Below are 14,182 nucleotides of genomic sequence, written 5' to 3'. Positions count from 1 at the left end.
ATAACATAATAAACGCATAAGTAAAGACATTACTTTGATTTTGGCAGTCCGTGGATCCACGATATATATCCTATTCCTGTAGCCACACCACACTTCTCCCCGCACAGGCACACAACAGCGGATGGATTGCTGAGGCTTCCCCAAGTCCATGACTTTCGGATTGTCCAAATCCCAGTTCCTAGCTGATGAAATACATGGTTTGAATAACTGCTGAAATGTCCTACACAAAGTCCATGCTATCTGAGAAACTTCTTACTGCCACAGATAGTCATTTTCTTGCCTTAAGTGAAACTGAAAAGAGAGGAATACAGAGGCTGCCATCTTTATTCCCTTTTAAACAATGCCAGCTGTCTATCATGCTTTTTCGTTTTGACCCTTTAGAAGCTTTAAACTAAATTTTTCATTTGAAATCTCATACGGATGCCTAGTGCAGCCAAATAAGCAGGCGGCAGGGAGAAGTTACCTGTTCTTGACAGCTTCTTCTCTTCCTCCACTGGAGGCTCTGGCCTTCCAGCAGGTCTTCTAGGTCCAGATTACCTGGTATCACATGTGACTGGGATCCAGGAGACTGTGTCAGTGTTGCAGCGCCATCTGGTGGTGGAAGAGGTGTGATGGAAGAGACTATAGCAAAACCCCTTTTCCACCAGCGGGAGGCGCTGTAATGCTGATATGGTCTCCTGGATACGGATCACATAACATATCATGTCTTTGGAACCGAGAAGACAGGCCGGGACTAAATTGCCACCGTGGTGGAAAAAGAAGAAGCCGATCCAGCCGTCCGAACAGGTAACTATAGAAGCTCCCTGCCGCCCACTCTGCATACCCTGCCAAGCCGGGGATGATGCACTTCCCTAGCAACAGGAAAAATGTGGCCCTGCAGCCAAATAAAGTTTTATTTTGACTGCTAAAGGGTTAATGGTTTTTGGAGTTATACACTTACAACAAGCATGCAGCTGGAGGGATTATTGTGAAAATAGCAATGAATAAAATTGCTTTTTTTTTGTACAATATTCATTTATAGGTTATTTACTCATTGTTTGCCCATTGTAAAATCTTTCCTCTTCCTGATTTACATTCTGACATGTATCACTGGTGGTGACCTCTATAGTTCTGCCAGGTGAGCTGTACGGAATGGAGGGAGATGCTGCTTGCTTGGCAGCTGGAAAAAGCCATTATTTCCAACAATACAACTAGGTTCACAGACCGCAAACTATCAGGACCATGGTCATGACATCACACTGTGGGAGGGGTTTCAGCACAATATCAGCCATACAGATCCTCCTGATGGTCTATTTATGAAAAGGTAAAGATTTTTCTCGTGGAAAAGGGGATATAAACTACTGATATTGGAATTAAGTTCAATCCTTGATTACAGATGTTCTTTAAAGTATTAGAGCATCAGCACAGAAGTCAGACAACTGGCATTGTTTAGAGAATGAAGATGGCAGCCTTCGTATTCCTCTCACATTGGGTTCTCTTTAAAGGACTTCCGAGGTGACATGTGACATGATGAGATAGACATGTGTATGTACAGTGCCAAGCCCACAAATAACTAGGCTGTGTTCCTTTTTTTCTTCCTCTGCATGAAAAAGTTAAACATCAGGTATGCAAGTGACAGTTTCTGTCCAGGTCGGGACTGGGTCAGACTATAGCATAACCCTCACTGATGAGTAATTACAGCCATAAAACACTTTCCTGTCAGTAAATGGCTTCTGAGAGCAGAAAAGAGATAACAAGGGTCAATAATTCATAGTTTTGAGCTCTGATATACTTCAATGAAGGTGTCATTGAGCAGAGACCATAAATCAGCAAAAACTTAAAAACTCGATTTAAACATAAAATAAAACTGTGGGATATCTAAAAAAAAAGTCATTTTTATGAGACTGAGGATAAATACAATTGTTTTTCTTATCAGTTTATTTTCACCTCGGATGTCCTTTAACAACAACTTTGCTCAGGTATTCCCTTAGATCACAGGTGTCGAACTCCAGGCCTGGAGGGCCAGATCCATGCCAGTGTTTAGGATGGACTGAGAAAGAGAGGAATGTGTTCTACCTGATGGACCACACCTTTCCTGACTCAGACCCATCAATTAATTTGAGCTGTGTGAGGACCTCACGCCCTCAAAGGATCAGTTTCACATCCCTGTCATAGATAAACATTACTTTCTTAAAGTGGATCCGAGATAAACTTTTACTTATTGCATAGTTGTGTTCCTTTCATATAGTTTATAGGGCATTTCTCAAGCCAAATACTTTGTTTTTTTTAATACTCGAATTCCCTATAAACTAAACAAGCCTCACCCACAGCTCCTTTTGTGCCTTGACACTGTAGCAAGGGCTTATGGGTGCTCAGTCTGGGCAAGGAGGAGGAGGAGGTTACTAGCCATCGATTTCAGAGGCAGAGGGGAGGAGGGAGCAGGAGAGGGGACTGAATTTACACACAGGCAAGCTGATCGCATCTCCAGCCCTCAGCCTGTGATAATGTGACAAACAGAACATGGCTGCCCTCATTGTATCACAGGAATAAATAATCAAACTTTTGAAGCCGATTGCAGCTAGATACTATGCTGTGTTAACTATTGAAACTTTAGATAAGATACACAGACAAGTTACTTATTATAGTTAGTTTTTCATCTCAGATCCGCTTTAACAAACATTAGCTGTCTTGATCACTGCAGTGCAAGACTTCTGGGGTGGATGCCTGAATATGAAAACGTAATTAAACTGGGAAGAATATGGTGACCGTTGTCCTTATTCATTACAAAAATTATGTTTTCTTGTAATTTTGCTGTAAGGTCAAAATTGGCTTTAGACTAAGGACTGTAAAGTGCTGCTTTCAATGTATAAATAAACAAGATTAATAATTATAAAACATATATTGTACATGTAAATTATCAGCAAAGAAAATCAATGCCGATGCTGTCTACAAGAATGAAGGAAGCTTAGCACCATCTAGTGGACAATAAGATTTTTTTTTTATTTTACCATAGTGTGCAAGATCTATTAAAGAGACTCTGTAACAATTTTTTCAGCCTTAGTTCTTCTATCCTATAAGTTCCTATGCCTGTTCTAATCTGCTCTGGCTTACTGCAGTCTTTCCTAACTGCACGGTCTCTAATAAATCAATGTATCTTTCCTCTGTCCTGTTTGTCGGGCTAAAGCTTGATTGTGTGGAATGTGCAGGGCTGCTCGTGATTGGTAGAAGCGATACACACCCTCTGCAGGCCCCCTGCATACTCTGAATGACTCATACACTATGCTTAGCTGAGCCTATTAGAAGCTGGTTAGTTTGTTTGTAAACACTGCCTAAAACTGTTAATTACAAGCCAGGATTGCAGCAGAGAGTGGCAGAAACAGCACAGAGGGGCACAGGAGAAAATAATGAATAGAATGGTATGCTTTTTATTGTAAGAATATTAGAGTACAGATTCTCTTTAAGAAAAATAGTTTTTCAAACAATTTCAGAACCCGAGGTCATTTGTATTCTTTTATTCTTACAGAGATTTCAATAAAAACAAATTGCAGTCTTTGTATACATAAATATAATAACAATTAACATCAGCAATAACAGAGAGATAGCGCTTGTTCACATTATTAGTGATTTCGCTTATTTTTAAGCTCTGGCGATTTTAAAAATTGCCTTAAAAGAGCTTGTGCAATGTTAGATTATATGAGTGTTCTCACATAAGCGATGAGCTTTCTATCCAATCGCGCATGCGGCTCCTGCACCATTTCCAGAGTGTTTGCGATTCAATTGAAAGTATAGCAAAATTGTTTAGTGTTTGAAAAAGTGCTTTGAAAAGCGATTTGCTGAGCGCTTAAATGAATAAATACAATGTATTTATTCATTTCCAGGTCAAAGAGTTCACTTCCTGATTGAAGTCAGGAAGTGAACAAAACATCGCTACATAAAAGCGCTAACAAAATCGCTCAGCGCTTGAAATTGCACTGACGATTTATAACGTGAACAAGGCCATACCCAAAGTTCATTTTCCAGTTTACAAGATAACTTACCAGCATTTCTACTAAATATTGCAACTGTCCCATCACCCAGAGTTGCAACTACCCGGTCTCCTGTATGTCTGTGATGTAGAGAACAGAGAACAATAAACAGGCAGAGAAACCAGTATAGTGCGACAGGGTGAGAAACTAGTGTACCCAAAATGACTTAAAATGTACATGCATAAACATATGTACTAACTTACTAAGACAAATAGCCATGTTTGAGCTGCTTCACTGATTTTAGTCACTGAGTTTACCCTACAGATAAAACTCGAAAAATTAAAGAATATCATGCAAAAGTTAATTTATTTCAGCCATTCAACAGAAAAGGTGAAACTAATATATGAAGAAGACTCATTACATGCAAAGTGAGATATTTCAAGCCTTTATTTGCTATCATTTTGATGATTATGGTTTACAGCTTATGAGAACCTCAACATCAAAATCTCAGACCATTAGAATATTGTGAAAATGTTCAAAATTCTCGGATAAAAGTTTCAGACTCTAATCAGCGAATTAATGCAAAACACCTGCAATGGGTTCCTATTTCATATATTAGTTTCACCCTATAAGTTGAATTACTGAAAAAAGTGAACTTTTGCAAAATATTTAAATTTTTCGAGTTTCACCTGTAGTTACAGTAAAAAGGTGCATCATAAAACCTACAGTGGGAGGCGAAAGTTTTGGCAACCTTGTTAATCTTCATGATTTTCCTGTATAAATCGTTGGTTGTTACGATAAAAAATTATATCCTGAAACTATTGATCAAGCTCTGACTAAACTGTTATCCTCCAGGGTCCACACCTGTTCTGTTCCTTATGCTCTTTCTAATGAAAATAATAAGATGTTGCATTATTTATTTTTTCTTTTTTTCTCTTATGTTTTACATAACTCTTTCATTTTCAGGTATATGATGAACAATAACCATACCTACACTAATAGACCACTAACTCGTGATTGACCCCTGAGCTTATTATGAGCACTTTTAATCAGAACAATGTTTGGAGTTCTATTAATAATTTGCATGTTGTTGATTAAGCTATAATTTATACGCGGGTATATCTTTGTTTCCTGACTGTTCTATTTCCCTTGCACATTTTAGGTTATAACTGTTGTGGCCGATTGCTGTCTCTGCCTGCTATATCATTTGGCCATAAGATGGCATTATCAAGCCTCACTCCCCAAACAACAATTTATTGACAGCGGATAACGAGCTGATTTGTTTACATTGCTCTATTGTCTACCCATCGGTAGAATTTATCTTGTGCCTTCTATTCTACTCTTTATTCATATCACCCCACCCATCTCTTTATAATACTAGCACTTGAATCCTTTGTAGGATTCTTGTCGTGGAGGTTATTGAGTTTGTACAATTATTTTTATTCTTATCTGGTGGTTGGTGCAGTGCTACTGTGTTGGTCCCCCACTCAGTGCTTGTTGGTCGCCCACTTAATAATGGGCCACCTCAAAGCACACAGCCATTGGCTACACTACTTCCTTATCCTGGTTGGTTTTTCCTTTCTAATGTTTATAACTTACATAACATGTTACTTCTCCTTCTTGGTCTTAGTTTTCCTGCTAACCTTCCCAGCTTCCAACGCCATCCTATACAACAACACCTATGTCTACCCAGTTGGTTAAAGTACTTTCCCACAATGCCAGAGGTTTAAACTCCCCCAAAAAGAGGACCAAGGCCTTTTCCGAATACTCAAAACACAAGCCTGAGATATTGTGTATTCAGGAAACGCACTTTTCCACCTCGTCATTCCCACATAATTTTCATAAAAATTATAAGAGATTTTATTTGTCATCTGCTAAAAAGAAACATAGAGGGGTCATTACCCTCCTATCTGATTCTTTTTCGTTTGAGCTTCAAGACCTTTTCTCTGACAACGAGGGGACTTATAGTATTCTTATGGGAAAATATCTATCCAAAACCTTATGTATTGTTAATGCATATATTCCCCCTGATAGGATTTCGAGCTCTATTTCAGCCATTTCGGATCACTTGTTGACTCTCAATTTTGACAGCATTATTTGGGCCGGAGACTTCAACTCCACTCCCAACGATGATATTGACAGGTCTCGGATCCCCAAGAGATCCTCTCCTTCCTAAGAAGCTAAGGATCTCTTTTTGGATATATTTCGCCTCCCTTCTACTCAATCCTGAAATCTCTGAGCATCTTGACCAAAGCTTGACGAACTATTTTCTGGAAAATGATAGAGACAACATTAATCCAGGTATATGCTGGATGGCCCATAAGGCTGTGATAAGGGGTGAACTCATTAAACATGCTTCTAGGTCAAAACGTGACAAATCTATCATAGCACAAAACCTTGAACGTAAGATTCTAAACCTAATGTCTGCCAACCAAATTTCCCCATCAAGGTTCTTAACCAAAGAGATCTATGACTCACGCCTCCAACTGGACGCTATTCTCAATGCCAATATGGAGAAAACCATTAGATGGACAAAGGCCATTTCTTATGTCCAGCTTAATAAACCTAACAAATGGCTGGCTAAGAAACTCCGTAATCAACAAACAATTAATAAAATCATTAAAATAAAACAATCCTCTGGTACCATTACTACCAACCCGGACAAAATCTATAAGACTTTTTTAGATTATTACACCCAACTCTATAAGGATGATGCCCCTGATGCATTCCCTATAGAGAGACAAACTTTTATAACCCAAACTATATTAAAGAAATTAGCTCCCGACTCATCCAACTTACTTAATACTCCTATTACATATGAGGAAATTCATGATACAATTAAAAAATTGAAGAGGGGAAAAGCACCTGGCCCTGATGGATTATCAGCCATTTATTATAAGAAATTCGCAAATATTTTGATCCCATACCTGTGGAAATTCTTTAACCATATGATGAAGGGGGGCGCCCCTCCCCCAGAATTTCTCAAATCTTCGGTAGAAAGGGGGTCGGGTAGGGTCTAAATGACACACCTGAAACAAGCATGCAGCTAATCCTGTCAGATTTAATTGTCAGAAACATCTGATCCGAATGCTTGTTTAGGGCCCGTTTCCACTATAGCGTTGCGGAATCGCCGGCGAATCACCGCAGGCAAATCGCATGCGGGTGCGATTCCGCATGCGTTTTTTGCCGCTATTTCGCATGCGAATTCGCATAGGTACCGATGTAAATTCACACAGGCAGTGACATGGTTAAAATCGCATATACCCTCACCTATGCGAATTTGCATGCGAATTCGCGGCAAAAACGCATGGGGAATCGCATCCGCATGCGATTTCATCAGCGGTGGAATCCAGGTGATTCCGCACCGCAATAGTGGAAACGAGCCCTTAGAAACACAGGATCAGCAGGACTGTCAGGCAACTGGTATTATTTATGGAAAAATCCATATCCTTCTCAGTTTAGGTTCCCTTTAAAGAGAGCTGTCCATGCTCAGAAGCCATCAAACCTGAATGAACTAGAGATGTTTTGTAAAGAGGAATGGTCCAAAATACCTTCAACCAGAATCCAGACTCTCATTGGAACCTACGGGAAGCGTTTAGAGGCTGTAATTTCTGCAAAAGAAGGATCTACTAAATATTGATTTCATTTCTTTTTTTTGTGGTGCCCAAATTTATGCACCTGCCTAATTGTGTTTAACCCATTCAGGTTCCGTGGTTTTCACGAGAGAAATGTTCACCTCCCATTCATTAGCCTATAACTTTATCACTACTTATCACAATGAACTGATCTATATCTTGTTTTTTCTGCCACCAATTAGGCTTTCTTTGGGGGGTACATTTTGCTAAGAGCCACTTTACTGTAAACGCATTTTAACAGGAAGAATAAGAAAAAAATGGAAAAATTCATTATTTCTCAGTTTTCAGCCATTATAGTTTTAAAATAATACATGCCTCCATAATTAAAACTCACGTATTGTATATGCCCATATGTCCCGGTTATTACACCGTTAAAATTATGTCCCTATCACAATGTATGGCGACAATATTTTATTTGGAAATAAAGGTGCATTTTTTCCATTTTGCATCCATCACTATTAACAAGTTTAAAATAAAAAAAATATAGAAATATTTCATCTTTACATTGATATTTAAAAAGTTTAGACCCTTAGGTAAATATTTACATGTTTTTTTTTTTTTTTATTGTAATGGTTTTTTTTATTTATAGTAAACATTTTATTTGGGTAGTTTTGGGAGGGTGGGGGGTAAACAATAGATTTATAATGTAAATGTGTGTTGATTTTAATTCATTTTTATTTTCAGGTGTAGTATTACTTTTTGGCCACAAGATGGCGGCCATGAGTTTGTTTACATGACGTCACTCTAAGTGTAACATACGCTTAGAGTGGCGCATCAGGAAGTGAATGGCCAGAAAAGGCGCAGCTTCCGAGAGAAGCTGTCGCTTTTTCAGCGGGGGAGAGGAATCAGTGATCGGACTTCATAGTCCGATACATTGATTCCCTGACTACCGAATCCGCGGCCGGGAGTGCGCGTGCACGCGCGCGATCGGCCGCGGGGGCGCACGGTAGCGCACATGGTTTCTGGACGTAGTTTCTACGTCCAGAAACCAAAATAGGTTAAACAAGTATTGCACACTTTCTGTAAATCCAATAAACTTCATTTCACTTCTCAAATATCACTGTGTGTGTCTTATATACGATATATTTAACTGACATTTTTTATCGTAACAACCAACGATTTATACAGGAAAATCATAATTATTAACAAGGTTGCCCAAACTTTCGCATCCCACTGTAACTTATATGAACTTTTAAAAAGAACAGCAGTGGAGAAAGGAAAGCACAAGGATGGGGAGGAAGGAAGAGCACGGGTGGGTGGGTGGGGGGTGGATGGAAAGAGCATATGGAGAAAATAAAGATGGGGAGAAAGAAAGCTTAATGGAAAAACAAAAAAGCATCGGTACTGGAAGGACCAGCGGAAGACAGGAAGGAGCAGGGAAGTACATTTAGAAGCAGAGAAATGAAAGAGCACTGGGGACAAAAAGGAGCAGGCTGAATATTTAGGAACAGGTGAAAGGAAAGAGTAGTGGGGACAGGAAGATACAGGGCCTGACAGGAAGAAACGGAAGGAAAGAAAATAGCAATGGGGAGGGGGGGGGGGGGGGTCATTAGGAAAAGGCCGGAACGAGCAGGAGGCGGTGGGGGGAGGGGGGAAAGAGCAGGGGCGGACAGGAAAAGGCAGGAAAGAGCAGAGGTGGGCAGGAAAAGGCAGGGGCAGACAGGAAAGCGCAGGAAAAGGGTGGTAAGAGCAGGGGTAGAAAAGAAAGCGTAGGAAAAGGCAGGAAAGAGCAGGGGTGGGCAGGAAAAGGCAGGGCCAGACAGGAAAGCGTAGGAAAAGGCAGGAAAGAACAGGGGCACAAAAGTAAATTACATGATCAGATAAAAAAGGGAATCGCATTACGCCCGCTTTAAGAGAGAATTTCCCCCCTCACCCTTCAGCCATGCTGAATACTGTCCCTAGAGCTGAGATGGAGCAAGATTCAAAAGAACCCCAGGGTGAGAGACATATAGAGGCTGCCATATTTATTTCCTTTTAAACAATCCAGGTTGCCTGGCAGTCCTGCTGATCATTCTGGTCGGTAGGGTCTAAATGACACACCTGAAACAAGCATGCAGCTAATCCTGTCAGATTTAATTGTCAGGAACATCTGATCCGAATGCTTGTTTAGGGCCCGTTTCCACTATAGCGTTGCGGAATCGCCGGCGAATCACCGCAGGCAAATCGCATGCGGGTGCGATTCCGCATGCGTTTTTTGCCGCGATTTCGCATGCGATTTCGCATAGGTACCGATGTAAATTCACACAGGCAGTGACATGGTTAAAATCGCATATACCCTCACCTATGCGAATTTGCATGCGAATTCGCGGCAAAAAACGCATGGGGAATCGCATGCGAATTCGCGGCAAAAACCGCATGGGGAAAACGCTTGAGATTTCCCTATTAAATACATTGCGTGCGATTCGCCTGCATTCCACACGCAGGCGAATTCTGAGGGCCCTACCATGCAGATTTTTTCTGCACAGAAAAACGTGCGGGGAAACGCACAAGTGGAAACAGTCCCATCCACTTGTACTGACTGTGCGAATCCGCATGCGGGCAACATGCGGGCGATAGTGGAAACGGGCCCTTAGAGTCTATAACAAAAAGTATTTCAGGCAGTGGATCAGCAGGATAGCCAGGAAATGTGCATTGCTTAAGAGGAAATAAATCTGTCAACCTCCATATGTTTCTCAGCTTGGGTTGCCGTTCAGCAGGCAAAGGGTCAAGTGACCCAACTTTAATTTTAGGGTATTTGGAGTCATCATAAGTTTAAGTATTTAACGATTGATGTGGGACCTGTACAAACAGCTGAATGCCTTGGATTTAGTATTAGCCCGACCTCTGCACATGCACAAGGGGTATACAGTATAATGTGATGTATTTCAACTTACACAATACTGTAAATAGCATCTTTAAGTTGAATCTTCTGTAGGCAGTTCCTCCAGTCAGATGCAGCAGAATGAATAAATAAGCTAACAGTAAAACAGAGAAATAAAGGGTTAGAATGCGTAAAACTAAAATATTAAATTGTTTATATTCCACTAAGATACTGTGTACATCTTTCTCAGGACCCCCAGCCCACCCTCTGTTTAATCAGGAGCTCTGTTGTCACTGGATGGTAGAATTAGATATTGCAACATCAATTTCCAGTAATAATGGTGTTCTTTAAAGGAAATCTTAAAGTGCACATAAACTCTTCATCAAGACAGAAGGAAAACAGATAAATGCACCCTGTATGTATTTAGAGAGTTTAGCCTTTCTAATTCCCCCTCAACTGTGTCTAATAACAAGTTGTACATTGATCTCTCCCCTGTGTCACATGACTGCAATGGCAGAGAAATCCAGGCTGAGACCCAGTTATCTTTTCTTTATGTGAATTGCTTCATACTCTTGGTGGATGCGAGTGCATACTGGTTGACTCTCTGGTGAATGAACTTTTGCGGTTGAGCCTGGGGTTTATTGCTACTATTCCTGCAATGGCAGAGATGGCAGATAAGTTCATTTGAAAGCACAGGCTGTTAACAACATGTCTGCTGTTGTGAATCTGGAAGTAGAAACACTAATGATTTATTTTAGGTTTTGTATCAGCTATAACAAAGAAATGTTTTTTTGTTTAAAAGATACGCAAAATCATATTAACCTTTAGAGCAGAGAGGATGTTCTGAGTTCAGGTCCGCTTTAAGTAGAAAAAAAAAAAAGTTTAACTTACCTGGGGCTTCTTGCAGCTGCCTGGAGTCATCCGTGCCCACACTGTCCTTCCTCATCACTTTAGCCAGGAGAGGCGACCACTGCAAAGCTGGATGGTAAGGCACACCCTGACACAAGAAAATTGCTACTGCACATGTGCAAAGCGATACTGGCTACCTCCAAATGCCCAAGTACAACCTGCTTTGCTGGGTTCACCGCTGCTTGCTGTAGGGACGCGGAAGAAGGAAGGATGACTCCAGGGGGCTGCAAAAAAAACCAGGTAAGTTAAACTGCTTTTTGGGGGGCTTAATTAACCTTTCAAGCATAAGCTGAGCTTTAGTGTACAGGTTGACATAAACTGTGTTATCTGATATTTTATTTGATGGTTCTGTGGGGAAAGCCTTACTGTACAAATCTTAAAGAGGAACTTCAGCCTAAACAAACATGCTGTCATTGAGTTACATTAGTTATGTTAATTAAAATAGATAGGTAATATAATCTCTTACCCACCCCGTTTTAAAAGAACAGGCAAATATTTGTGATTTCATGGGGCAATCGTCTTTTTGGTTGAAAGGAGGTGACAGGGGGCATGAGACACAGTTCCAACTGTCCTGTGTCCTCATCACCCCTCCCAGTTGCTAGGCAACGAGAACAACATCATCAGAAATCCCATCATGCTTTGCACAGCATCAGGGGGAAAATGCCCGGGCATTTTTCTTTGATGGGGCAGAGCTTAGCTTCTAAGCAGCTAAAAATTAGGCTTAGGTATAAAAAATAAAGTTCTGATGCTGTGAACCTGTTAAAGAAACACCAAGCCTTTTCAGTGCTGCCGAGTAGATTTTAGTCCGGAGGTTCACTTTAAGGAATTGTCACTACACATTCTGCAATTATGTATGGCATGAAAAAGTGTGCTCTACAATCTCACAAAATTCATCAACAGTGCTTTACCTCCCTTCCTGTGTCCCCAGCCACACAGTGGCACCTCCATTGCTTGCGTTGGCCTCCTCTTCGCCATCTTCCTTCTCCTCCAAACCTTCCAACCTGTAGGCTGAGGGAGTAAAACATAAAATTACCCATCAGACTGTGAAAGGGAATGAGATAAAACAGAAAGAAAATGCGTGGATGAAAGAGAAGAAGCTCAGGGTGACACATTGGAGTGACCAGTTTATATGACACCGACTTGCTTTGTCAGAAGAAAAAATAATTGTGCAGTTTTATGCTAGATACACACCATACAATTTTCTATTAGATTTTCTGTTATGCTGGATACACATGGTGCGTTCTCGCACTCAATGCGCAGCTCGATTTGCGCTGACTCATTATTTCCGAGCGCATTTCGCTGATTGTTAGGTCGATTCACACGTAAAGTATGCCAAATCGACCTAACGATCCATCGAAACCCGAATCGAACATGTCGGAAATAATCGAGTCAACGTGAATCGAGCGGCGCATCGAGTGCAGAAACGCACTGTGTGTATCCAGCATTAGATTTACCTGCCAAATAGATAATTTCGAACATGTTGGAAATTAGCTATCTAACCATCTATCTGCCTAGCAATTAGGCATTGTTCTACTCAGCAGGAGATAACCAGAAGACAATGCACCAGAGATATGACCAGTCTCTACAGAAAATAATCTAACATAAGGCCAATACACACGTCGAATCGGGCATGTGTACAGTCCGTCGTTCGGGTGATAAGACTGGTCTTGAGCGATCCGCCCGGCGGAATCAATCTGGCGGGTGATCGAACATGTCGGAAATTATCAATCGAGCATCTAATGGCTCAATCGAGCGGTACATATGTACCATGTATTCCCAGCATAACAGAAAACTCTAACAGGAAATTGTATGGTGTGTACAGGTAGTCCCCGACTTATGAACGACCCGCCGATACGAACGGCATGGATTCTCTGTTTCCATGGGAACAAGTAAAAAAAAATGGCTTTTAAACTTGTATAAACAAGTACAAAGGGCAGAGGTGACACAGAGGGGGACACTGGAGGCACAGAGAAGGTACAGGGGACAGAGATGGCACAATGTTCCGACTTAAGAACAGATTCAGGTTAAGAACGAACCTACAGTCCCTATCTCGTTTGTTAATCGGGGACTACCTGTACTAGGCATTCAACTTTTTTTTTTCTCATCCTTTCTTAAAGTGTAACGGTCGGGCATAAAATAGAAAAATAAATTCTTTATTTTTATCTGGTAAACAAGTAATACAGATGCTAACCAGGCAATCCAAAAGTTAAAATCTCTATTACTTTTCTTGTTTAAAATGATCATTCCCCAGTTTACCTGACTCTTATTTTGTACGTTGTCGCAGGAAGCTGCAGGGCATGCTGGGTTGTCTCTTTTTGCTTCTTTATTTCCCCTCAGACTTAACTAATGTACAGAAGCAAAAAAGGACAGCACAGTATGCCCTGCAACTTCCTTTTTGCGGCAACGTACAAAATAAGCGTCAGGTAAACTGGGGAATGATCATTTATAAACAAGAAAAGTAATAGAGATTTTAACTTTTGGATTGCCTGGTTAGCATCCTTGTTACTTGGTTACCAGATAAAAATAAAGAATTGATTTTATGCCCGACAGTTACACAGAATTGGTCACAAATAGGCATTTGTAATAAATCTGATGTCTTACTTGTCTGAGATATTGGCTTATACTGTTGTTATTTACTATAGTGTTTCTTACAGACTGAGCTAATCTCCAGACTGGAAGGACTCCACAAAGGCCATGTTCGGCCTGGCAGACTTGATGATGATAAAAGAAGTGCTTTACTTCCACGTGCTGCTAAAATTATATTTCAATTCTATATTAAGGCTGCTTGCTCCCCATGCCCAAACGTAATTTATGCCACTTTTTGATATTTTATGTAAAAGTTACTAAATATATGTTTGGCTTCCTTTCGATGGTCACATGACTCATGCTTCAAT

General features: G+C 40.6%; 1 protein-coding gene across 1 annotated transcript in view; it reads right to left on the bottom strand.

The window, feature by feature from the left end:
• Positions 1-14,182, bottom strand: part of LOC137521598 (C-Jun-amino-terminal kinase-interacting protein 4-like) — a 168,435-nt gene that overhangs the window by 17,725 nt on the left and 136,528 nt on the right. Inside the window, exons 19-22 of the mRNA XM_068241061.1 lie at positions 12,197-12,296; positions 10,453-10,533; positions 4,017-4,084; positions 34-182 (exon numbers count right to left, since the gene is read on the bottom strand). Coding sequence (XP_068097162.1) covers positions 34-182; positions 4,017-4,084; positions 10,453-10,533; positions 12,197-12,296 — 398 coding nt within the window. The remainder of the gene's footprint in view (positions 1-33; positions 183-4,016; positions 4,085-10,452; positions 10,534-12,196; positions 12,297-14,182) is intronic.

The sequence above is a fragment of the Hyperolius riggenbachi genome, chromosome 6 (genome assembly GCF_040937935.1).
Source record: "Hyperolius riggenbachi isolate aHypRig1 chromosome 6, aHypRig1.pri, whole genome shotgun sequence".
NCBI lineage: Eukaryota > Metazoa > Chordata > Amphibia > Anura > Hyperoliidae > Hyperolius > Hyperolius riggenbachi.
The sequence above is the reverse complement of the archived record's forward strand: the minus strand, read 5'-3'. Positions and strand labels throughout refer to the sequence as shown.